Below are 21136 nucleotides of genomic sequence, written 5' to 3'. Positions count from 1 at the left end.
AAAAAAAAAAAAAAAAAAAAAAGTATGGGAACTGGTAAATAGCCCATGTAAAAGTCTGGACATGGCTGCACACTGCACTCATCATAACCCTGTCCTTGGTAGGAGCGGGCAGAGACAGGTTAGTCACTAAAGCTTGCTGACTAACCAACCCAGCCAGTTACTGTGCTCCAGGCTTAGGAGAAAACTTGTCAATAATAATAATAATGATAATGACAAGAATAACAATAATAAAAAACAGTGGGACTGGAGAGATGGTTCAGTGGTTTAGAGCTCTGGCTGTTCTCCCATAGGACCCAGGTTCAAGTCCCAGTACCCACACGGCAGTTCACAACCATCTGTATCTATAGTTCCAGGGAATCTAATGTTCTTTCTGGCCTCTGTGGGCACTGTATGCACCTGGAGTACAGACATGTATGCTGGCAAAACACCTATACACCTAAAATAGAAATAAATAAATCTTTAAAGTAAAATAAAATAGGGGCTAGGAAGATTTTCTCTCAGAGGTTAAGAGTACTTGTTGCTCTTCCAAAGAACCTGGGGTCAATTCCCAGCACCCACATGGTAGTTTACAACTATCTGTAACTTCAGTTCCAGGAGATCTGATGCTGGCATGTAGCCTTCAGTCTTTGATCCTCGTCTTTTAAAAAACTACCTTTAAGTCATGTTTATATGTACGTATGTATTCCTGTGTATTCATGTATATAAGCAAATGTACATGGAGGCCAGGGGATAATTTCCCATGTCTTCCTCTATCCCTCTTATTATTTACATACTTATCTTTTATTTTATGTATGTGTGCGCCTCAGTGTATGTATGTGTATCACATACATGCGGGGGTCCACAGAAATCAGAAGGAGGCATCAGATGTATTATCTTATCTTGTATTAGTTCTTATCTTTCCATGCAGATAGTAACAATCCACCAAGAGCCCTTCGTGTATGTCAAGCCCACAATGAGTGATGGCACATGCAAGGAGGAGTTCACAGTCAATGGTGACCCTGTCAAGAAGGTGATCTGTACGGGGCCTAATGACACGTCCCCAGGAAGCGGTGAGTGCAGGGCAAAGCGTGGCAGGACGAAGGGCCTCCAAGTCAGGAATCGATGGTTAATATTCCTTAACTACCCACAGCACGTCACACAGTGCCCCAGTGCTGCTATGGCTTCTGTATCGACCTGCTCATCAAGCTGGCGCGGACCATGAATTTTACCTACGAGGTGCACCTGGTGGCAGATGGCAAGTTTGGCACACAGGAGCGGGTATGGAGTAAAGAGGCTAATGGGAGGGTCCTGTGAGCTGAGATGGATTAACTAGAAAGTCTATGGGCTGGGTGGAGCCTTATTATGGGAGGTGGCTGTTGGTTGGGGCTGGGCTTTAGAGGTAGCCGTGGAGCAGGAGGCGTACTCCTCATGTACTAGGCCTACTATGGTACAGGAGTTCTCATTCAGGGAGTTGTGGTCATCCCATCTGCAGCCCCACTGGTTCTGTCTCTTTGCAGGTAAACAACAGCAACAAAAAGGAGTGGAATGGAATGATGGGAGAGCTACTCAGTGGTCAAGCAGACATGATTGTGGCACCACTGACCATCAACAATGAGCGTGCGCAGTACATAGAGTTCTCCAAGCCCTTTAAGTACCAGGGCCTGACCATTCTGGTCAAGAAGGTAGGCAGGGACCAGGTGGGGATGGGTAGGGTGGGGCATGGAAGACCCAGGTGACGACCAGGTGGGGATGAGTGGGCATGGAAGGCCCAGGTGACGACCAGGTGGGGATGGGATGGGGGGGCATGGAAGGCCCAGGTGACACTTGACCACTGGTCACCTGCAGGAGATCCCTCGGAGCACATTGGACTCATTCATGCAGCCTTTTCAGAGCACACTGTGGTTGCTAGTGGGGCTGTCAGTTCATGTGGTGGCAGTGATGCTGTACCTGCTGGACCGCTTCAGGTGAGCACATGCAGAGAGCCCAACCCCTGCATGTGTAGGGCAGGCAGAACTGGGCAGGGCTGGGCAGAGCTGCCTCTCCTGCCCTCTCTCCCGCCTTCTCTTTGCACTCTGCAGTCCCTTTGGCCGATTCAAGGTGAACAGTGAGGAGGAGGAGGAGGATGCACTGACCCTGTCCTCTGCCATGTGGTTCTCCTGGGGCGTCTTGCTCAACTCTGGCATTGGGGAAGGTGAGGTTAAGCCCAGGGCCTGCATCGCTGCATTCTCTGCTTTCTAGGAACTGACGCAAGTCTCTGCCCACAGGCGCCCCCCGGAGTTTCTCTGCTCGTATCTTAGGCATGGTGTGGGCTGGTTTTGCCATGATCATTGTGGCTTCCTACACTGCCAATCTGGCAGCCTTCCTGGTGCTGGATCGGCCTGAGGAGCGCATCACAGGCATCAATGACCCCAGGGTGAGGCCTCTGGACTATAGGTTGGGGGTAGGGGTAGTCAAGAAGCTAAGAGGGAGTGTCTGTTTCTTGTGGGGCTTGGGGAGCAGCCATGAGTTGAGGTCTCTGTCTCTGCAGCTCAGAAACCCCTCAGACAAGTTCATCTATGCAACTGTAAAGCAGAGCTCAGTGGACATCTACTTCCGGAGGCAGGTGGAGCTGAGCACCATGTACCGGCACATGGAGAAGCACAATTATGAAAGTGCAGCTGAGGCCATCCAGGCTGTGCGGGACAAGTGAGCAGGCAGACCAAGGGCCGCCCTGGCTGGGGGACAGTAAAGGGACAGGCAAAGGGGAGCCCCCTCACCCAGAAAACACAAGTGAAGACTGTCTACTGCAGTGTGAGCAGAGTAGGGTGAAGAGGCTACTCGGGGCTCCTTTGACTCTGATTCTACCGGCAGCAAGCTCCATGCCTTCATCTGGGACTCAGCTGTGCTGGAGTTTGAGGCTTCACAGAAGTGTGATCTAGTGACCACGGGTGAGCTGTTCTTCCGCTCCGGCTTTGGCATCGGCATGCGCAAGGACAGCCCCTGGAAGCAGAATGTTTCCCTGTCCATACTCAAGTAAGTCTGCCCCAGACTGAAACCTCCTCTCCCTTATCCACTTTTGCTCCAAGAGTCTCGCACAAAGCTGGGAGTCCCCAGTGCTCCAGTGGTAGCACAGCAAACTACTCCACCCCGGCCTGGCTGACAGCTGTTAATTAGATTGTGTATCATGTGGTGCAACAGCCTTAAAGGATCCACTCTACCCCGACCAGGCATCACCCCTAAGGGGGAGCCTTCCCATTACCAGCCCAGCCGAAGCTACTGGCCTTCCCGACTCCAAAAGCCCTACTTGGGCTGCAAGTCCTGGTCCACAGCGTTGCCTCCCCTGTGAGCTCTGCCCACTCCCGGTCCTTTCCCCTGAATGCCCCACCCATTCCCAGCCCCACCCCTGCTTCCAGCCCTGCCTTTCCTTTCCCCTCACTTACCTAGGTCCCATGAGAATGGCTTCATGGAAGATCTGGATAAGACATGGGTTCGGTATCAAGAATGTGACTCCCGAAGCAATGCCCCTGCAACCCTCACTTTTGAGAACATGGCAGGTGCGCCTCCCATGCTGCTGTGATCCTGGGATGGATTCTCTTGGGGCTTTACCCTCTGGGCAGGCAGCTGAGGGTCCCTTCACACAGGGGTCTTCATGCTGGTGGCTGGAGGCATCGTAGCTGGGATCTTCCTCATTTTCATTGAGATCGCCTACAAGCGACACAAGGATGCCCGAAGGAAGCAGATGCAGCTGGCTTTTGCAGCCGTGAACGTGTGGAGGAAGAACCTGCAGGTAGGACAGGCCACCCTCCGAGGCCTGGCGTCCAGGGCCCCCGCCAGGCCACGGCCCTACTCTATCCCTACAGGCCGTGGCACTGGCTCTGGCTCATGGGCAGGACTGGTGCTAAGAGCCATGGCCAGGGGCAGTGGTGAGTGTTCCCAAGGCACAGGGGCAGCACAGGCAGGGGCTGCCTGCAAGTGGCTACCCACTGCCAAGCTGGGCCAAGGGAAGCCATGCACCCTCCTTCAAGCCTCTGCCTGGCCCCTCTGTCTCCAAGGTCAGCTACTGGCACCCAATCCATAGGAAGGCAAACAGGCAGGGTAAGACAAGGGCCCTCCTGTGGATAGCACGTGAACCTGAGATGCATTTAGCCTTCTATCATCCAAGCACCTTTGACACCATTTGGGGACCCCTTTTCATGCTATGTCTTGCTTTGTGACTCTAAATCTAAGTGCAGCTGATCTGCCTCAGGCCACATCCATGTGGATTTGTGGTTAGTACGGATGAGGCTGCATGTGGGGTGATCAGAGTCCACTAGGGAAAGGGACAGGGTGGGCAGTGAGGCTCACACAGGCCTGAAGACTAGTGGCCAATGGTCAGGTTCTGATTCACTTGTCTCTTCTCTTTCTCTGGGTGTCTTCCTGGAGCTGTGTCCTGAGCTGACATTAACACTGCAATGAGGGCTGTGGGCGGACAGGGCTATTGGAGCCCCCACAACTCTCATCCACCCATTCTTGCTTTTGGCCCTACAGGTCCCCTGGGGACCTGGCCACAACTGTCCAGGGCCATGCTGGCCATCAGACTCCAGGCCAGCGTCCCGGATCTGCCTCTGTCTATCACTTCCTCGGGCCCTTGGCCCTTTCCTGGTGTGTGCCCTTTGGGGTCAGCAGCCTCTGAACAGAAAGGCTGCTGTGGCTGAGGGGAAGCTCTTCCTGTCCTCAGGGGCTCCTCCTCCTCAGGACGGAGCCAGGGAGCCAGGCGGACATCCCAGGAAGAGTGCCATCAGGACCCCCAAGCCCAGACCCAGCACAAGCAAGGACAGGCCCAACCCCGGGCAGAAGAGGCCACTCTTGAAAGTCTGGCTGTTGGTCCATCCGTTCAGCACAGTGAGGCAGGCAGGAGTCAGGGCCTGAGTGACCGGCCAGGCCTGGCAGCGGCCCCAAAGGAGCAGGCAAGGGCAGGTGTGGCCGCCACCCTTAGTTGTCTAATCGCTTATACATATTCATTTTAGGATAGAAAGAGTGGTAGAGCAGAGCCCGACCCTAAAAAGAAAGCCACATTTAGGGCTATCACCTCCACCCTGGCCTCCAGCTTCAAGAGACGTAGGTCCTCCAAAGACACGGTAAGGGGAAGCACCCCAGTCCCGCGTCTCTGACTCCTCCCTTGCCCCATGTCTGTCTCCCTCTCCCTTACCATCCCACCCCTGCCCCCATCTTCAACCCTGGCCATCTGTGCCAAGTCAGTCCTTCACCCACCCTCTCCACCCATTAAAGGGTCCTGTCCTTTAGATCTCTTCCAGACCTCTCCTCAAGCCCTCACTGGTCCTCAGCTTCCCCATGTGTCTCCACGTTAGTCTGCCCACCTCTCTCCCCATGCCATGACCCACACACCATCTGGAAGCTGTGTCATGTTGTTGGTCAGTCAGTCAGCCTCACTGCCTCTCTGGGCTACCCGGACCCTGGGAACCAGAGTAGCCCTGTCCCAGGTTGCCCCTGCCGAGGCCACAGCACGTCTGTTTCATCCCCGTTTCTCTTGCCTCCACATGGGGGCTTGATGCTTTCAGTCTTGCCCTGCAACAGCCCTGCAGGGTGCAGCTGTGATGTCCCATCCGTCCGTCTGTCTGGCCACTGGCCCCGCCCCCCAGACACCTGTCTCACCTGTCTCACCAGAGCCATGCGTGTTGCATCTTCCATGTGGTCTCTGTGTGGGCCGGGGGCTGGGGGCCGGGCCTGGGTCCATCTGGGTGGACGACTGGGGCCTAGCATTGGCACTGACCCTTGGTCACAGGGAGACTGTCAGGTGGGGAGTGGGGTGTTGCCATGTTGAACAGGTCCCTGATGGAGGTGTGGCAGCAGTGCCCAGGTGATCTGAGCATGGATAGGGTATCCTTGAAAGTCCTGGGGCCTGAACACCTAAGGCAAAACAGGTTCTCAGAAGGAGGTCCAGGAAGGGGAGGCTAAGACCAGTGCTTCATTTCAAACCTCCAAGCACTGCCACAGGCCACTGTCAGAGTCAGGCCTTCTGCCTTCAGATCCAGAACCCCGTTCCCTGCCTTGGGCAGCACGTCACTGCACAGGAAGTACACACTCAGAAGACAGTCCTCCAACAGGCTCCCTTTTTGCTAGAGTCACCCTGATCCTATGAAATTACCCTCTAGCCCACAGGAAGCCCTCTAACCAATGGGGTGTGTCACCCATAAGGGGCTTGTGTCCCATGAAGAATCTGGATCTGTAGTTACACTCCTATACCAAGGAAGAAAAACATACTGACAGGATTTGACACAAAGCAAAATGCCAGGTTGAAAGTACTAGGGTGCTCCAGAGAGACCCACAAGACCTGGCTGCTCAGCTCTCCAAGGGCCCTGGTTCAGAAAGAGTGGATGGAGAGTAAGGATCTGTGGTTTGCACCAACTTGAGGCTCCAGGAGCTGCTGCTGCAAACATTATCTTCAGGGTCACCCAGACCAGGGAAAGTGGGCAAGGTCTATGCTACAAGGTCTGAGCCAGAATCCCCACAAGGAGGCGCACGGGAGGAAGAGCAGGGCCAAGGGAGCTGTGGGCTGGAATTTGTGTGGGGAAGGGGAAATCTGACAGAGAAGACGATCTGTACTTTTGGGGTCAGGGGGCCAAAGTAGGGAAAGTACAAAAGTCCTGCAGGTGGCAGGCCATTTTCAGTGGGTGTCACTAAATCTTGGGGCTCCATCTGGAGCTGGCCAGGTACAACTCAGAGATCTATGTGGTCCCTTTCTGGGGACTTGCTCTCAGTTCAATCTTTACCTGAGCCTCCCTGGGCACCAGGGACCCGTTCTTCTGGGCCATCTGGAGCTGGCCCCTTCCTGCAGGGTTGACCTCTGGGGGCTGGGTGGGGGAGGGTAGCCCAGCTCCCACCCTGTCTCTAGGGCTGGGTGCTGTTCAGAGGGAGGCCTGGGTGGGGGCTCCTTTGGGTGGGGTGGGGTCGGTCCAGCTGCTGAGATCCTCTGCCCCTGTCCTGTGGCCGGTCCGGGCCAGGGCAGCACTGGGCGCTCAGGGCTGGGATCCCTGGTGGCCGGCAGGGCCAGCAGGTATTGATTGTTGGTTCTTATTTATAGAGCACCGGGGGTGGACGCGGCGCTTTGCAAAACCAAAAAGACACAGTGCTGCCGCGACGCGCTATTGAGAGGGAGGAGGGCCAGCTGCAGCTGTGTTCCCGTCATAGGGAGAGCTGAGACGCCCCGCCCGCCCTCCTCTGCCCCTCCCCCGCAGACAGACGCACGGGACAGCGGCCTGGCCCACGCAGAGCCCCGGAGCACGACGGGGTCGGGGGAGGAGCACCCCCAGCCTCCCCCAGGCCGTGCCCGCCTGCCCGCCGGTCGGCCGGCTGGCCGGTCCACCCTGTCCCGGCCCCGCGCGTGCCCCCGACGTCGGAGCTAACGGGCCGCCTTGTCTGTGTATTTCTATTTTACAGCAGTACCATCCCACTGATATCACGGGCCCGCTCAACCTCTCAGATCCCTCGGTCAGCACCGTGGTGTGAGGCCCCCGGAGGCGCCCACCTGCCCAGTTAGCCCGGCCAAGGACACTGATGAGTCCTGCTGCTCGGGAAGGCCTGAGGGAAGCCCACCCGCCCCAGAGACTGCCCACCCTGGGCCTCCCGTCCGCCTGCTCTGCTGCCTGGCGGGCAGCCCCTGCAGGACCAAGGTGCGGACCAGAGCGGCTGAGGATGGGCCAGAGCTGAGCCGGCTGGGCAGGGCCACAGGGCGCTCCGGCAGAGGCAAGGGCCCTGAGGTCTCTGAGCAGTGGGGTGAGGGGCCTAAGTGGCCCCGGTCGGAGAAGTCTGGAGCAGAAATGGCAGCCCCACCCTTCCTCCAGCCACTACCCCAAGCTACAGTGGGGGCCCATGGCCCCAGCTTGCTAGGTCACCTTCCACCCCTCCTCCAGCGCCTGCTCTCTGCAACCTGATTTCCACCTCTCTCTCTCCTGCTGCACAATCCTCCCACGACCCTTCCCACCCCATTCACTGGGCTGGCTCTGACCTTTCCCAGGGCTAGCCTTCACTGCCCTAGTGGCAGGGCTTCCCAGGGGTGCTCTCTGGCCCCCAGATGTCTAGGGCTCCAGACTCCAAGAGAGCTGAGCCTTCTCTTCTGCCTGCAGCCACAATAGGCTTCCTCAGACGCTGGATCGTGAGGAGCCCCGCACCTTGGGCACCAGGGAGTGCCATCCGCCTCCCAGTCCGGTGTCACTCACCCAACCTTGTACATGACTAGCTCTCCCAGTGTCCAAGCGCGTGCCTTCCCCCAGCCACCGGGGCGCAGCAGCGCGCTGCCCCTCTGCCCCAGGGACACCGGGCGCGCAAGCCACCCCTAATCCCGGTATTCAGTGGTGATGCCTAAAGGAATGTCAGAAAATTTCCGGGTTTTGTCTATTGTTGACGCCTACAGGGATTGTGAAGGGAGGATCAGGGATTTTGGGGGGAGTTTTCAAAGCAAGGAGCACTTCAGAAATGCTAGAAACAACCTGCAGTCCCCTTAGGCTTGGATAGCTGCTCTTGCAGGGTTCCCAGCATCCTCTAGGGAGGGTGGGCCCTCGGGGTCTAGCTGTCTCCTTTGTAAGTGGCGCACTATGGTGCGGCGGCGGCGGCGGCGCCGTGCACCACAAGCCGTAAGCACGGAGCCCAATGCCAGGCAGATGGCCAAACTGGCAAGGAAAGAGGCCGGCCCGAGAGCGTAGACCACCGCCAGGTCTCGCGCTGCCAGTGATTGCGTGCACTGTTTGAAGGCGGCATCCGGAAAGGCTGTCAGTAGGCTGAGCGTCTGGAGTCTTGGAGACACGCAGAGCAGGGTCTCAGTTTCTGCGGGACACAGGAGCGGCGTCAGATGGCAGCAATTGCACCAAACATTATCCGTCCTGCGCCCTAGATGGCTCACCTGAGGCTGGACGCGGGTGCTTACGCAGCCAGGTGCAAAGCGGACGCAGCGCGCAGCTGCACGCCCAGGGGTTGCCATGCAAGCGCAACACATCGAGGGCAGGCAAGTTATTCAGCAACCCTGCCTCGAGTGCGGACAGTGAATTGTCCTGCAGGCTGAGCACTCGCAGTAAAGGGAGCGGGCCAAGGATCGAAGGCTCCAGGAGTGCCAGCCGGTTACCCGCTAGGGAGAGGAAACTCAGCGCGCGTAGTGGCGCAAAGGTGCCAGGAGATAAAGTTTCCAGCTGGTTGGAGCTCAGGTCTAGCCATTGCAACACTCCCAGGCCCCAGAAAGCTCGCGCGTGCACCGACCGAAGCCGGTTCTCCCTCAGATCTAGGTATAGCAGAGCGCCTGCATCGGCGAAGGCACCCGGAGGCAGTGCGCTCACGCGATTGTGATCCAGCAGCAGTGAGCGTACTTGCCAGCTCAGGTCCGCTGGTACCGCGAGCAGCGCGAGTGCGGAGCAATTGGCTTTGCCGCCTAGCGAACATGAACATGCCTCGGGGCATTCGGGGGCCACCGGGGGTTTGGAAGGGGCAGTTCCAATGTCCTCCTGGGTCCAGACTCGCCTCAACGACAGCAGCAGCAGCAGCAGAGAGAGTTGCGGCGGAAGCCGCGAGAAAAAAGAACCCCGCATGTGCGGCTTCGGAGTCCAGGTGACCCAGAGCTTGTCCCTGCCTCACCTGCACAAGTATTAACTCTCCTGCCCTAGCACAACAGTTTCTGTCCCACTGCTGGTTCCTCGACTTGGGCGGGGGCTAGGCAGAAAGCCAATGCCCAGCACTGCCAACCACCTGTCCAGAGCTCCAATCTTGGCTTGGCCTTGAGCCTGGAATAGAGCTGATGAGACCGCCTCCCCACGGAGACCTAAAGAGCGGGATCAAAGCCACCAGTGCTGCATAGACTGCAGCCAGCAGTGCCTTGCTCCATTATCCCAGTTGCAATTCCATTCCTATTCAGCAAAAGGACCTCACAGGTCCTAAAAGGATCCCAGTCTCTTGAAGATTGGTGGAAGTATAAACATATGGTGGAGCCTAACCACAGAGGTAAAGACCTGGAAGTGTAGGAGGGAAACCCATCTAAGGCAAAAGAGGGAGTGTAGGAAAGAACGTTGCTTCACCCCCTGGGAACCCTTGAGGACAGTGCCAGTGGAAAGGACACTGGTCTGGTCAGTGTAGGTCCCTTTTGGTTTGCCAGCTTACAGGTCCTGTCTTGGGGAATCTGGGAAGGTGGAAGAAGGACCTAGGGTCAGTCATCTTTGTAAGACCAATAGTAGGAAAGTGCAGGAAAGAGCTGAACTGGTCAGCTGGGCTAGGAGCTAGAAACCCCGAGGGTGTGGCTCAGTAACCCAGGGTGGAGACACCCACCATGACTCATGCACAAACACTACCTCTTGAGGGACATGCAAGGATAGCACATAATCACTAAATACTGTTTAATTCTCCAGCCTAACTGCCTTCCACTACTGTGGAGGTGGGGGAGGAAGAGGAGGGGGTGGAGGTGGCTCTGGAGGAGCAGTCACGGTCATGAGGCCTTTGTTATCCAAGGACTGCATCATGGATACGTCCAGATCAGGGTCCATGAGGTGGGACTCCACATGTACCGTGTGCAGGTCTATGCAATCTTCCTGGACCCCGTAGGGCCCTACCAACCTGTATGATGGACTACATCAGCATGATCCAACAAGACCTTAGCCACCCAGGGGAAGCCAGTCCTTGAGGATATTGCTCTCAGTACAACTGTGATTACAACACATTAAAACACAATACAATACAATGCAATGCAATGCACTTCCAGGAAGAGGCAGAGAGAGGACACAGCTCACCCTTGAGACTTCCTCTGACATACTTACTTGTTTTCCGAGTGTCCAGGGCACATGTCACTGAGGGGGACAAAGGCAGGTGTTAACTCTGGAGAAATGCTCATTCCACATGCCTGAAGTCCCCTGGAACATCTTCCTACAACCCTCATACCCAATACACACCATGGAAAGCACTATCCCCAGCCTCTCCTGTCACAGCACCCCAGGAAGAGGCCCCTCAAAGCATGACTAACAGGGCCAGTAGTACAGCCTCACTCCCACTGTGCCCAATCCCAAGCTCACGCACTCCTTGGCCCGAAAGACACCAATCGCCACAACAACGAGGGCACAGAAGCAGCTGGCACTGACACCAGCCAGCACCACAATGAGGGCAATAAGGGCCTCACGGCTGAGGCCAAGGCTGCATTCACAGTAGGTTCCAGCTGCAGAAACAAGGCCACAAGACCAGGGGCCAGTCACCTGCCTGTGGAGGACCTCAGGTCCACCCCCAAACCCCACCTTGGGGCCCTTGGAAGGACACAAATGGCTTGCCCTGCCTGGAAGAGAGGGGCTCTGGCTGGAGGGCTACTGGGAGGAAGCACCTGAAGCAGGGATGAGCAAAAGGGATAGACATATCAGGCCAAGGGGGCTGCCAGCTGGGCAGGACTCAGGCTGGGGACAGGGGGCCATGTCCAGCCCCCAGCCCCACCACACACCTCTAGACGGAACTCATTGGAAGGTGCTGACCTCACAGTGGGACTGTGAGGCAGAGAGTGTGGGGGCAGGGCCTCAGAGCACTCACTCAGACTGACTTGAACTTCATTCATACTTGGATGGAGCAGGTAAAGGGGATAGGGTTGGCAAGCTCTGGCCAGATCTGAGTCGGGATACTAGGACTACAGCTTTAAGGACAGATAGAACTTCTAGTTAAATGGGTGAGAAACCTACTTTGCTGTCTGTCTGGTGTTAAGGACCATGGTCTCAATTTTCTTTTTAACATCAGGACTGCAGATCGCTAAGTGGAGTCAGAGTTCTACCTAACTCCCTGCTAATAAACCCACCCCTAGGTTGAGGCAACCAGAGGACAAGGAGGCAGTGGGAGGTGGGTGGGTACATGTGTTCAGTTGCCCTTCTTGTTTTGGAGGGCTGAGCTCATATAGCCTTTAAAGCCCAGGTTAGAGTACTACTAGTGTCCTAAGGAATCCTTGACCATCCACTGGGATAGGAGAGTCACTGGCTAGGCTACATTTGCCTGAGCAGGATACGTCGCCATATCCTTAGAACATTCCCCCCAGGGAGCAGATGGCTCATAACTGACTCCATTCTCTGGCTCACACATGCTGTGTTATTAGTCAGAGCTGGGTGCTCTGAGGGTCTGTTGCCTTGGAGATCAGACAGCCACTGGTCAAGGAAGCAAGTTTGCCTATAGGCTGGCATGGTCAGGGTTAACCTACATCTCTGTGCTGAACTTGGTAACCCAGGCTGGGAAGCAGAGCAGCCCCACCCTGCTGCTGCTTTCTTCAGTGGGGGACCTGCCAAACAAACTAAGAGGCAGTAAGAGGAAATGTCAGCCCTGCAGCTGACTAAGCCTAGCCTCCTGCCAGCTGGAGCCAACAGGGAGCTAGGAGGGGAGCACAGTTTGAACCCAATGGCCCTAATCACAGGGACATCCCTGCTGGCAAACACACATACCCTTCTAGGGTTGGTCTTTAAGCAACAGCTAGCAGCTCCTGACATGGGCTTCTAATCAGTTGAATGTTGTTGAGAACCAAAACTTCTCTGGTCTTTAGGACACATCCACAAACTTAGTCCAAAGGAATGTAGAACAGAAGGTGTGCCTGAGGCCCAGGGCTGGCAATGTCACCCTGCCAAGCCAGCCTAGCAAGTTTATATCCTGGTTAGGACAAAGACACACCCGTCTGTGGCCTGGTGGTATGAACCAGATAGGAACATTCGGTGAGGGGACCTTCAGGGCCTCTGCTGCCACCACAACTCATGTACCAACGGCACTTAAGTGGGGCAGGAGGCAGGGTCTCGGGCCTGGGAGCTTGAGGAGAACAAACCTCACTTCTCAAGTATTGTGAACAAGGCTTCCTAGATTTCTGGGAGCCTTAGGCTATGACCAAGGCAGTGTGCCTACTACCTGCCTCTACCCTTTAAAATCTAAGGCAAGATGATCCCTCTAGAGCAGGAAGGGTGCAATGAGACCTTTGAAGGGGACTCCTGCTCAGGACCTAAGCCAGAGCGAGTAGCTGAGGATGAGAGGAGGTAGCACAGGCTGGGCTTGAGGGGATTGGGAAGGGACTGGAGTAGTGGCAGCAGCTTAGGATGGGTGCGGCTTGTGGCCTGGGATCCACCTTGGGCAGGATCTGGGTGTGCAAGCAATGATTCCAAAGAGCTTTTGTTTCCTTTCAGGTCAGTATTTCCTGACTGAGAACAGCTGTTCTGGGACAGGGACATAGGAGCCCATGCTGTGTCCCACCAGGTTCTGTTGTGTAAGGTCAGTACAGACCCCAAGGTTGAGGGCAGGGTCAACCTGTCCTCAACAGGTGTCTGGAACACTGCCTGCCTGCAAGGGTGGCTGAGCCCTTACTTGGGGGTAAAGGATTATAAAATTGTGTCCTGGGTTCTCTTATCACCCCTGCCCTCGTCCTGTACTTCTGATGGCAACTCTAGGGGACATGAAAGAGTCTAAGTACATACTTGTAAGCTCCAAGTAGTATGGCCAGTAGAGAAAAGAGGACAAAGGACTTAATAATGCCCTGGCCACCAGCATATGTCCTTAGGCAGCCCCTGGCTGCTAGACATAGGAGTGCACTTGACTCAGGTTACCTCACCTAAGGATCTCAAAAAGTACAAATGTCCTAACAGCACAAAGCCTTGTATTGATTCCACATACGCCACACACAAGTGAAGGCCCAAGAGTTCCTTTTAAAGGCCACAAAAGCAGGATGGGGCCAAAGTCTAACTCAGGAGACTCTGAACTGCCAACCCCATTCACTCTTGCCAAAAGAAGTCCTAGCATGTCTAAGATAGGCCACAGAAGATAGCTGTAGGGAAATCTATTGCCCAAACATACAAGCTCAGGCTGGGGTAAGCCTGGCTTTTTGGGTGGCTCCATTACCTGCTACTGGAAATCCAGGCCCTGTAGGGTTATGATAGGATGGCTATAGAGGGCAAGCCTGTATGTATTAATGGGGCCCAACAAAATATATGAAAGGATGAGCTAATATGCTTTAATTTGTCCTTTGGGTATTAGGCAGGGAACAGGCAGGAGCTAGGCACAGGGACATGGGGATAGAAGGTACCCTAGCTGTCCATCAAGGGGTTGCACAGGCATGAATGCTGTAGGTCAGAGCCTGGAAGGGGAGCTTCAGTTGGAATTCTTAGGCAGGCGGTAGACACCTGCAGAGTAGATGAGCTGCTGGTCTCTGACCTTCTTCTGCAAGTAGCCCTGCAATTCCTGCAGGTCAATCTCAGCCAGCGCAGGGCCAGTCATTACAAACATTCGGAGCATGCTGTAGATGCGCTCCAGCGAGAGGCTCTCTAGGTTGGTCAACATGGCTTGGATGTATGCCCAGAAGAGCTAGGAACAGAAGCCAGGCATGGTTAGTTGGCCACTTATTTGGCCCACCCCAGCCCAATGTGGAAATGGCCAACGTACCAGTAGCTCCTCTTCCTTCTGGTCAGCCTGGGAGGCCATGCCTGAGTCACTCTCATCATCACTGTCAATCAGCACCATGTTGTCCCTATCCTGAGGCCGCTCTTCCTCAATGACAGAGAAAGTACCTGGAGGCTCCTCCCGCAGCACACCCTGCTGCAGCCACACTGACATGCGTCTTCGCAGCAGCGCCACAGGCATCTTCACCACCTTGCTCAGCTCTTCCAAGGTCCAGCTGGCTGTGTGCAGAGCCACGGGATGCAAGTACACCAGAGGTTATGCCTGCTTCAATACCTGTTAGCCAGCTGGACCCCCAGATGCACGTGCATTGTCCTGTGTAACTCATAGGTAAAAAATGGTTGCTACCCCTTCATTCTGCAGAGGGCTGGGTGTCGGCTTGTCACCTTATAGGCCATCAGGGAGTAGTGCCTAGCACTAGCCCCATGGTAGTGTATTCAAGACAGACCAGATAGGGTTCTAGGTACTCACCTTGGTCCTGGAAATACAGCAAGACCACTGCCTGCACTGGGGTCACCGCAACAGACAGGGTGCGGTCAGCAAGCTCCACGTCCATTGTCACCAGGCCCAGGGTGTGCTTCCAACTGAGTGTCCGCATAGCCTGGGCAGGAATTATCAAGAACAGTCCAGTGGGTTCCAGGCAGGTCCAGATGAGCAAGGCATAGACTCATATGCCATGCTACCCGGCAAGGAATGGCTCTTGCACCAATAGCCTGTACCAATGCCATCCCTGAAAGGCAGGGACCAGGAGACCTGGTTCCAGGAGACTTGGTTCCAGTCCCGGGCTCCTGAACAGCCACAATATAGCAACGGGCACTGCTGATAAATTGTGTTCCTCTCATGTCTCAGTACCTCTGAACATGAGCAATTTACAAAGAGAATTAATATAGATGAAATTAGTTTAGAAGAGGCCATCCTGCTGGGCAGTGGTGGCACACATCTTTAATCCCAGCACTTGGGAGGCAGAGGCAGGCAGATTTCTGAGTTCAAGGCCAGCCTGGTCTACAGAGTGAGTTCCAGGACAGCCAGGGCTACACAGAGAAACCCTGTCTCAAAAAAACGAAAAAAAAAAGGTCATCCTTTAGTAGGGTAGGGCTTAAGGCCCAGAAGGGAGGCATAAAGTATGCTGACATACCAAAAGCTGGGGAAAGCAAAAGAGTAGTCCCTTAGAGGCATCAGGAGGACCACAGTCTTGCCAACACCCTGACACTGGACTTCTATTTCTGAGAACTAAAATTATTTTTCTGTTGTTTATAACCACTCAGCCTGTGACATTTTGTTAAAGAGGTCATAATAAATGAAGATTATGCTGTAAAGCTGGTGCACACCTTTACTCCCAGCACTTGGGAGGCAGTGGCAGGTGGATCTCTGTTAAGTTTGAGGCCAGTCTGGTCTGCAGAGTTATTTCCAGGATAGACATGACTACTCAGAGAAGCCCTGTCTCAAAAAGAAAAAAAAAAGAAAAAAAAAAAAGGATGATTCTAGTTCTATGGAGGGATACTGCTATAAAAATGCCTAAAATACAGAAGTTGTTTGTACAGTGGGGAAGTACATAAAAGTTAAACCCTAGATTGTTACAGTCAATTGGCATAACATGGGAGATGGGGATGATGCTGGTGAAGGTTCAGGAAGGAGAAAAGCTGTTGCCTATACTATGGAGAATAATGTTGGCCATAGATGAGGACATTGAAAGGAGTTTCTGGTGAAAGCTCAGATGGAAATCAGGGACAAACAACTAGACACTGTGTGTGTGTGTGGGGGGGTGCTGATAGACAACTACTAGGCTATGGCTCGGCATTTGCTGAGATGAGGGAGATCTGTAGACCCACCTGGACACGGCATGTCCGGAAGATACCCCTTTCCCCTCTTTCTTTTTGCCTCCAACTCAGAAATCCACCTGCCTCTGCCTCCCAAGTGCTGGGATTAAAGGTGTGTGCCACCACTGCCCAGGTGGTAAATGCATATCTTTATGTCCAAGTTTTTTCTATGTCTGTTTCCCTCCTCTTAGGATACTAGTTATATCAGATTAAGGACCAATTCTATTGCAGGATAACCTTATTTTAGCAGATTACGTATTTAATGACTCCGTTTCCAAATAAGGGCATATTTCGAGATAGGACTTTTAGTGTCACTAGAGAGAGTCAGTGTCCTGGGCTTTACTTACTATCTCTTTGAGAAACCCTGTCTCAAAAAACAAAAAACAAAACAGACAAACAAACAAAAAGTCCATTTACTTAGATCTGCTAGGGCTATTGCAAGAGGCAGGAAGGATTGTTTCTCTTGGAGCATTCTTGGGCAACACAACCCAGTAATACATTTCTAATCTGGTAAACCCTGTAATTTGCAGTATTTCATTAAGGTAGCACCCAGGACACTGATTCCTCAGTTTTAGTGGCCAACTAATGGTCTGAGACCCTCTGGGACCCCTGTAGCTCTTAAGGGAGAAGTGTACCAATAAACTCGCTTTACAGATAGAAAAGGAGGCAGTACCAGTGGCTTCCCCTGGTTTCAGCCAGTTTAGCTTCCCTAACACTCGTTCTAAAGCCATGACATCCAAAAGAGTACCAATATATAGGCTTCACAGACCCAGTCAGATCCTTTAGGAGCTTGGCTGGTGAAAGATAACAGAATTGTGGCCACAGGTCTGACCTCTTAGCACAGCCCTGGGGTTTACCAGAGCCATTCAAGTATCAGCAAAAATTAAGATAAATGACACTAGCATATGGCCATCCTAATTCTTTGAATCTGATTAACAAGATGTGACTAAGCCATGTCTGGGACTCAGGGCAAAAACTTAGCAAAGCCAACGAGTACCTCATAAGTACCAAAATAGGTCAACAAGTACCAAAATAGGTCAAAGGAACAGCAGGAGAGGACTGGCCACTCAGATGTACTCAACCAAGAAGTGGTAGGGCTGTGGTACTCAAAAGACTAGACACACTGCCATGGCATGGGCCAAAATAGGACATACTAGTGACCAGTAACCACTTTCATCTGGTGTCAGTAAAGGCCATGAAGACCATATCTAGACTCTTCAGAAACTAAGCCAGGCAGCAAGGTTATCACAGCTACTGACACAAACACTGCCCTTCTTTAACTTCCCCAGTTGAGCCTGGGTCCTACTGTCACCCCTCAAATACTCAAAGGGACTGATCTAGGGCACAGATCCTCAGCTGGAAGCCAAGTAAGGCCTTCTGATTTCAGGGAGGAACACGAGAATCACACTTTCCTCATTAGGAACAAGATGCTGCAGATGTTCCCGTGGCACACCTGCCTGTACTTTTTACCTAGTTGTTCCTAGCCAGATCTCAACAGGGTGCCACATGCTTCTTCAGTTAGAGTCTGCCACCTGGATGCCTGCATCCTATAACCTTCTCCTCTCAGCACTCCTAGTCCAGAGAACTCACTGGAAGACACATACACACACACACACACACACACACAGTCTAGAGTGGGACTCTCTCCACCTGTGTGTCAGACTCTTGCCTCCCATGCCATAATTGATGACAAGCTCAGGAAGGATCCTTGAACTTGGCCATACCACTCATTGAAATCCAGCTTCTACAACATTAGGGCTCAGCTATGCTACCTGGACATGGCCCACATGGGCTAATTCTATTGTGGGGTCTAATGGTATGACCAGAGATACAAACTACCAAAAGGCCTACTGGCTGTACCTTCAGTTTCTCATACTTCTTGCAGTAAACATCTAGGGCTGCCCTGATGTCCTCAGGGACCTCCAGCTTCTCATCTTTGAAGGGAGGCCAAAATTCACTGGACAATATGACAGCATAGACCCCAAATGGTGGCTGTTCTTCCACAGGCCGCTTCTCATCCTCCTCACGGATATTGGCATTGATGCGGCGGGAATCTGCCATGTCCTAAGAAAGGATACCTTATCAATGTTCTGGGCTTAATAGTGGTGGTAGGTGCAACTATTGAAGCAGGCAGTTCTGGTTATTTACCTTGAGCATGACCTCACAGAAGTGCATGGGGGCTTCACCAAACCGCAGCTTCAATAGCTCCACATTACGAATCTCCCTGGAAAGACAAGTTTCTGGTAGGGGCTACAGTATGATTCCATTTCAACTGGTACCCTAAAGCAGACAAGCTAGGCCACTGCTCAGGATACCTTGGGCTGAAGGGAAGGCAGGAAGCACAACACTAAGGCCAGAGTTTGGTCATTTTGGCTATTTGAGGTTTGGTTTTTGTTATGTATTGTAATGCTAAATATTGTGCCCCCCGCCCCCCCAGTCTGGTTGTCTCAGGGATGAGGAGATATTCATATACAACCTTGCTCCTTAATTTAAAATTATTGAATAAAGATGCCTACAGTCTATAGCTGGGCAGAAAAGAGGTAGACAAGGTTTCTTCCTGGGCTTGGGGTCTGAGGCAGGACCATGAGGAGGAAGGAGAGGATGAGGTGGAGAGAAGATACCATGGGACAGATAAATCATAAAAACATGGCCATGAGGGCTGGCCAATAGGAGTTGAGTGTCCCAGATGAAACATGGCAAGTTATAACTCAGGATTATTAATAAGGAAGTAGACATAATAGTTTAGAGAGTTGATATCTGCCCAGCTTGTGTGTGTGTGTGTTTTGTATGGTTTTTATCTGGGAACTGAATGATACAAGATGGGGTAGAAACCCCCAATTAAGATTAATTATTACCATAACACTTGGCCAATAGGGGCAGTACTAGTCTATGTTTCTCTCCAAATACAGAATGAAGGATTTAGGCCTCAGCGCCCCCTGGAGGTCAATCAGCTCCTTGTCTTACCTCTCAGGGCTGAAGCTGAATTGGTGGAGGAGGCGATCCGCAAGTAGTGAGCGGTACTCATTGATAAAGAGGTCTTTGCTGCCATAGATGCTGACCAGCAGGCTGATGATGTCTGAAGAGCGTCGCTTGGAACTCGACTTGACTGCAGAGTATAGAGGAGCTGGTGCATATCACTAGCACTTTGACAAGGACACTGACACCTTAGAGTTCACCTGCTAGATACAGGAGTCTTGCACAGCCTTGAAGGCTTGTTCTCAATGTCCCAGGCAGCTGGGAATAATATGGCTCCCAGCAGAAGTAGGAGCAACTAGCTCTAAGGCAACTGTTCTGTTAAACAGTGCCTTCTATTTCACAAGGATCCTTAATCAGCCATAAGGAACAGAACAGTCCTTGGGTTTTCCTTTAAAAGGCTGAAGATGCTGTGTTCATGCTAAGACCTAAGCAGGACAAAGAATCCACAGCTTAAGATAACCGAGCAGAGTATGACCAAGCAAAAGATGGGACCTGGCCAGAGAATGCTACCTTAATACATGAGAATCAGGACCAAATCACAGACAGAGTAGGGTGTGCAGACTTCCCATGAATCTAGTCTCTCAGGTATAAACCACAAAGGCACCTTCTATAGCTAGCTAAGGTAGCCAATGAGGAACATATAACAAACCAGCTAGTGTTAAGCAAGGCCCTGACCTCTGACCCCCCAAGTTTGAGGCAATGGCTGCTTCTGATATAACCAAGGTTGGCTAACAACATACATAACCAGAACCCAATAGACCACCAAAGCAGCCCAGGAAAAGACAGAGGTGAGGCCAAGAGGTAAACTGACCTGGATCAGCATCTACGGGGTCAGGGACCCAGTCCTCGGGCTCACCAGAATCATCCTCACTGTCCTGACCAGTCTCCAGGCAGGCCGGGTCAGTCTTAGATAGCTCAACAGCTAAGTCTCCTGTTCCATCTGAGTCCCCGGTTAGCCCAGCCACAATCTGCCGTACTGTGTCCTCTCGTGTCCTGCCGGGATTGAATGTTGCTGTCCTTGACAATGTGCGTGGGCATCATAACACCTGCTACAGCCCATGCTAGTGTGGCCAGTGCTAACCAGCAGGTACTAAAGACATGCCCACCTGGATTCATAAAAATAAAAAGCCCAGTATTACTCTGAAAAAAAGCAGAGGCTGAGATACCGGGAAGGACTTAATGATCAGCTTTGCCAAGGAATCTACCAGAGTAGTCACAAACGTTCCTAAGGCTGAAGCTGTACAGAGACCAGGCCTCCTCTCATTGTCAGGTTTGGTCAACAAGGCTGGGCCCTAGATAAGCTTCTCATTGTGTGTGGGTAGGGGAAACAGCCTCCCCCCTTCACATTCTCTCTCTCCCTTTTATACATATACACACAGCACAACACTGTGTAATGGAGTGGACTGCAACCTAACACTAACAAAAGGAAAAGGCTCCCTACCCTGAGCCAATCCAGCTATATCCAGGCAGAGCCTCATGTCTATGGCATGTCAGGGTTGACTGTTGCTCTGGTTCTGCAAACACCAGAGATCAGTAGAAAGAGCCAAGTGCCAGTGGCACTCACCTCAGGTAGCGACGGATAGGCTCACAAGCCACCTCTAGGATGACCATAGAGGGATCTAGCACACGTAATGCCTTGATGGCAGAAATGTAGAGAGTGATGATGTCACATGTGTTGACACCTAGAGAGTAAGAGCCAGAGATCACACAACAGCCTGGACAGTAGCCTCCTGAATGCCAACACCTCCTGAATGGGCAGCTGGCCACATGGCTGGGTAATCTGAAGGTTAACATGTGACCTCATTCAAGCAGATAGCAGTAAATTACCTTCTTGCTTTCATCCTATCTCAACCCATTTATAGACACGGTTTCTAGAATTTTATAGAAGCAGTCTGCTATAGTTTGAATTTAGAATGTCCCCTACAGGCTCAGGCTCATGTTTTGGTTTTTTCTTTTTTTTTTTTTTTTTT

At 52.8% G+C, this 21136-nt stretch overlaps 4 protein-coding genes and 2 long non-coding RNA genes across 15 annotated transcripts in view; 2 read left to right on the top strand and 4 right to left on the bottom strand.

The window, feature by feature from the left end:
• The window catches only part of Grin1 (glutamate ionotropic receptor NMDA type subunit 1), a 26380-nt gene extending 18045 nt beyond the window's left edge, over positions 1-8335 (top strand). For 3 of the 9 annotated variants that reach the window (XM_031369324.1, XM_031369317.1, XM_031369325.1), the window contains 12 exons: positions 908-1049; positions 1130-1257; positions 1497-1661; positions 1825-1943; positions 2058-2170; positions 2244-2392; positions 2507-2664; positions 2830-2991; positions 3403-3512; positions 3600-3745; positions 4965-5075; positions 7040-8335. In XM_031369324.1, coding sequence (XP_031225184.1) covers positions 908-1049; positions 1130-1257; positions 1497-1661; positions 1825-1943; positions 2058-2170; positions 2244-2392; positions 2507-2664; positions 2830-2991; positions 3403-3512; positions 3600-3745; positions 4965-5075; positions 7040-7156 — 1620 coding nt within the window. In that variant the 3' untranslated portion in view covers positions 7157-8335. The remainder of the gene's footprint in view (positions 1-907; positions 1050-1129; positions 1258-1496; positions 1662-1824; positions 1944-2057; positions 2171-2243; positions 2393-2506; positions 2665-2829; positions 2992-3402; positions 3513-3599; positions 3746-4964; positions 5076-7039) is intronic. The other 6 variants (XM_031369318.1, XM_031369316.1, XM_031369323.1 and 3 more) reach the window with 3 other exon arrangements.
• Positions 866-2831, bottom strand: LOC116089810. The gene is made up of 2 exons (XR_004118475.1): positions 2736-2831; positions 866-2357 (listed from the first exon to the last, which is right to left on the bottom strand). It is a non-coding gene; the product is annotated as an uncharacterized LOC116089810 (long non-coding RNA).
• Lrrc26 (leucine rich repeat containing 26) lies at positions 8331-9602 on the bottom strand. The gene is made up of 2 exons (XM_031369327.1): positions 8855-9602; positions 8331-8778 (listed from the first exon to the last, which is right to left on the bottom strand). The coding sequence occupies exons 1-2, from the start codon at positions 9528-9530 to the stop codon at positions 8456-8458; spliced, it is 999 nt and encodes a 332-aa protein (XP_031225187.1). The 5' UTR covers positions 9531-9602; the 3' UTR covers positions 8331-8455.
• Positions 9603-10313: 711 nt separating this feature from the next.
• Positions 10314-11408, bottom strand: Tmem210 (transmembrane protein 210). The gene is made up of 4 exons (XM_031369328.1): positions 11297-11408; positions 11002-11137; positions 10746-10775; positions 10314-10545 (listed from the first exon to the last, which is right to left on the bottom strand). The coding sequence occupies exons 1-4, from the start codon at positions 11382-11384 to the stop codon at positions 10356-10358; spliced, it is 444 nt and encodes a 147-aa protein (XP_031225188.1). The 5' UTR covers positions 11385-11408; the 3' UTR covers positions 10314-10355.
• The window catches only part of LOC116089809, a 13698-nt gene continuing 3931 nt past the window's right edge, over positions 11370-21136 (top strand). The window contains exons 1-4 of one of the 2 annotated variants that reach the window (XR_004118474.1): positions 11370-11536; positions 13110-13194; positions 14475-14703; positions 19100-19242. This is a non-coding gene — a long non-coding RNA (uncharacterized LOC116089809). Of the gene's footprint in view, positions 11537-13109; positions 13195-14474; positions 14704-19099; positions 19243-21136 lie in introns of those variants that run through there. The other variant, XR_004118473.1, reaches the window with a different exon arrangement.
• The window catches only part of Anapc2 (anaphase promoting complex subunit 2), a 12862-nt gene continuing 5634 nt past the window's right edge, over positions 13909-21136 (bottom strand). Inside the window, exons 6-13 of the mRNA XM_031369326.1 lie at positions 20731-20848; positions 19978-20159; positions 19155-19296; positions 18339-18414; positions 18051-18254; positions 14845-14974; positions 14359-14594; positions 13909-14280 (exon numbers count right to left, since the gene is read on the bottom strand). Coding sequence (XP_031225186.1) covers positions 14068-14280; positions 14359-14594; positions 14845-14974; positions 18051-18254; positions 18339-18414; positions 19155-19296; positions 19978-20159; positions 20731-20848 — 1301 coding nt within the window. The 3' untranslated portion in view covers positions 13909-14067. The remainder of the gene's footprint in view (positions 14281-14358; positions 14595-14844; positions 14975-18050; positions 18255-18338; positions 18415-19154; positions 19297-19977; positions 20160-20730; positions 20849-21136) is intronic.

This window comes from Mastomys coucha, unplaced genomic scaffold (assembly GCF_008632895.1).
Source record: "Mastomys coucha isolate ucsf_1 unplaced genomic scaffold, UCSF_Mcou_1 pScaffold15, whole genome shotgun sequence".
NCBI lineage: Eukaryota > Metazoa > Chordata > Mammalia > Rodentia > Muridae > Mastomys > Mastomys coucha.
The sequence above is the reverse complement of the archived record's forward strand: the minus strand, read 5'-3'. Positions and strand labels throughout refer to the sequence as shown.

Excerpts from the sequence above, each read along its gene's own strand:
- Lrrc26 (XM_031369327.1), bottom strand. The coding sequence starts at position 9,530 with ATGCGGGGTTCTTTTTTCTCGCGGCTTCCGCCGCAACTCTCTCTGCTG. Across the intron at positions 8,779-8,854 it reads GCACCCGCGTCCAGCCTCAG|AAACTGAGACCCTGCTCTGC; the intron begins GTGAGCCATCTA and ends TGTGTCCCGCAG.
- Tmem210 (XM_031369328.1), bottom strand. The coding sequence starts at position 11,384 with ATGGCCCCCTGTCCCCAGCCTGAGTCCTGCCCAGCTGGCAGCCCCCTT. Across the intron at positions 11,138-11,296 it reads TTTGCTCATCCCTGCTTCAG|CTGGAACCTACTGTGAATGC; the intron begins GTGCTTCCTCCC and ends TTGTTTCTGCAG. Across the intron at positions 10,776-11,001 it reads GGTGTCTTTCGGGCCAAGGA|TGACATGTGCCCTGGACACT; the intron begins GTGCGTGAGCTT and ends TGTCCCCCTCAG.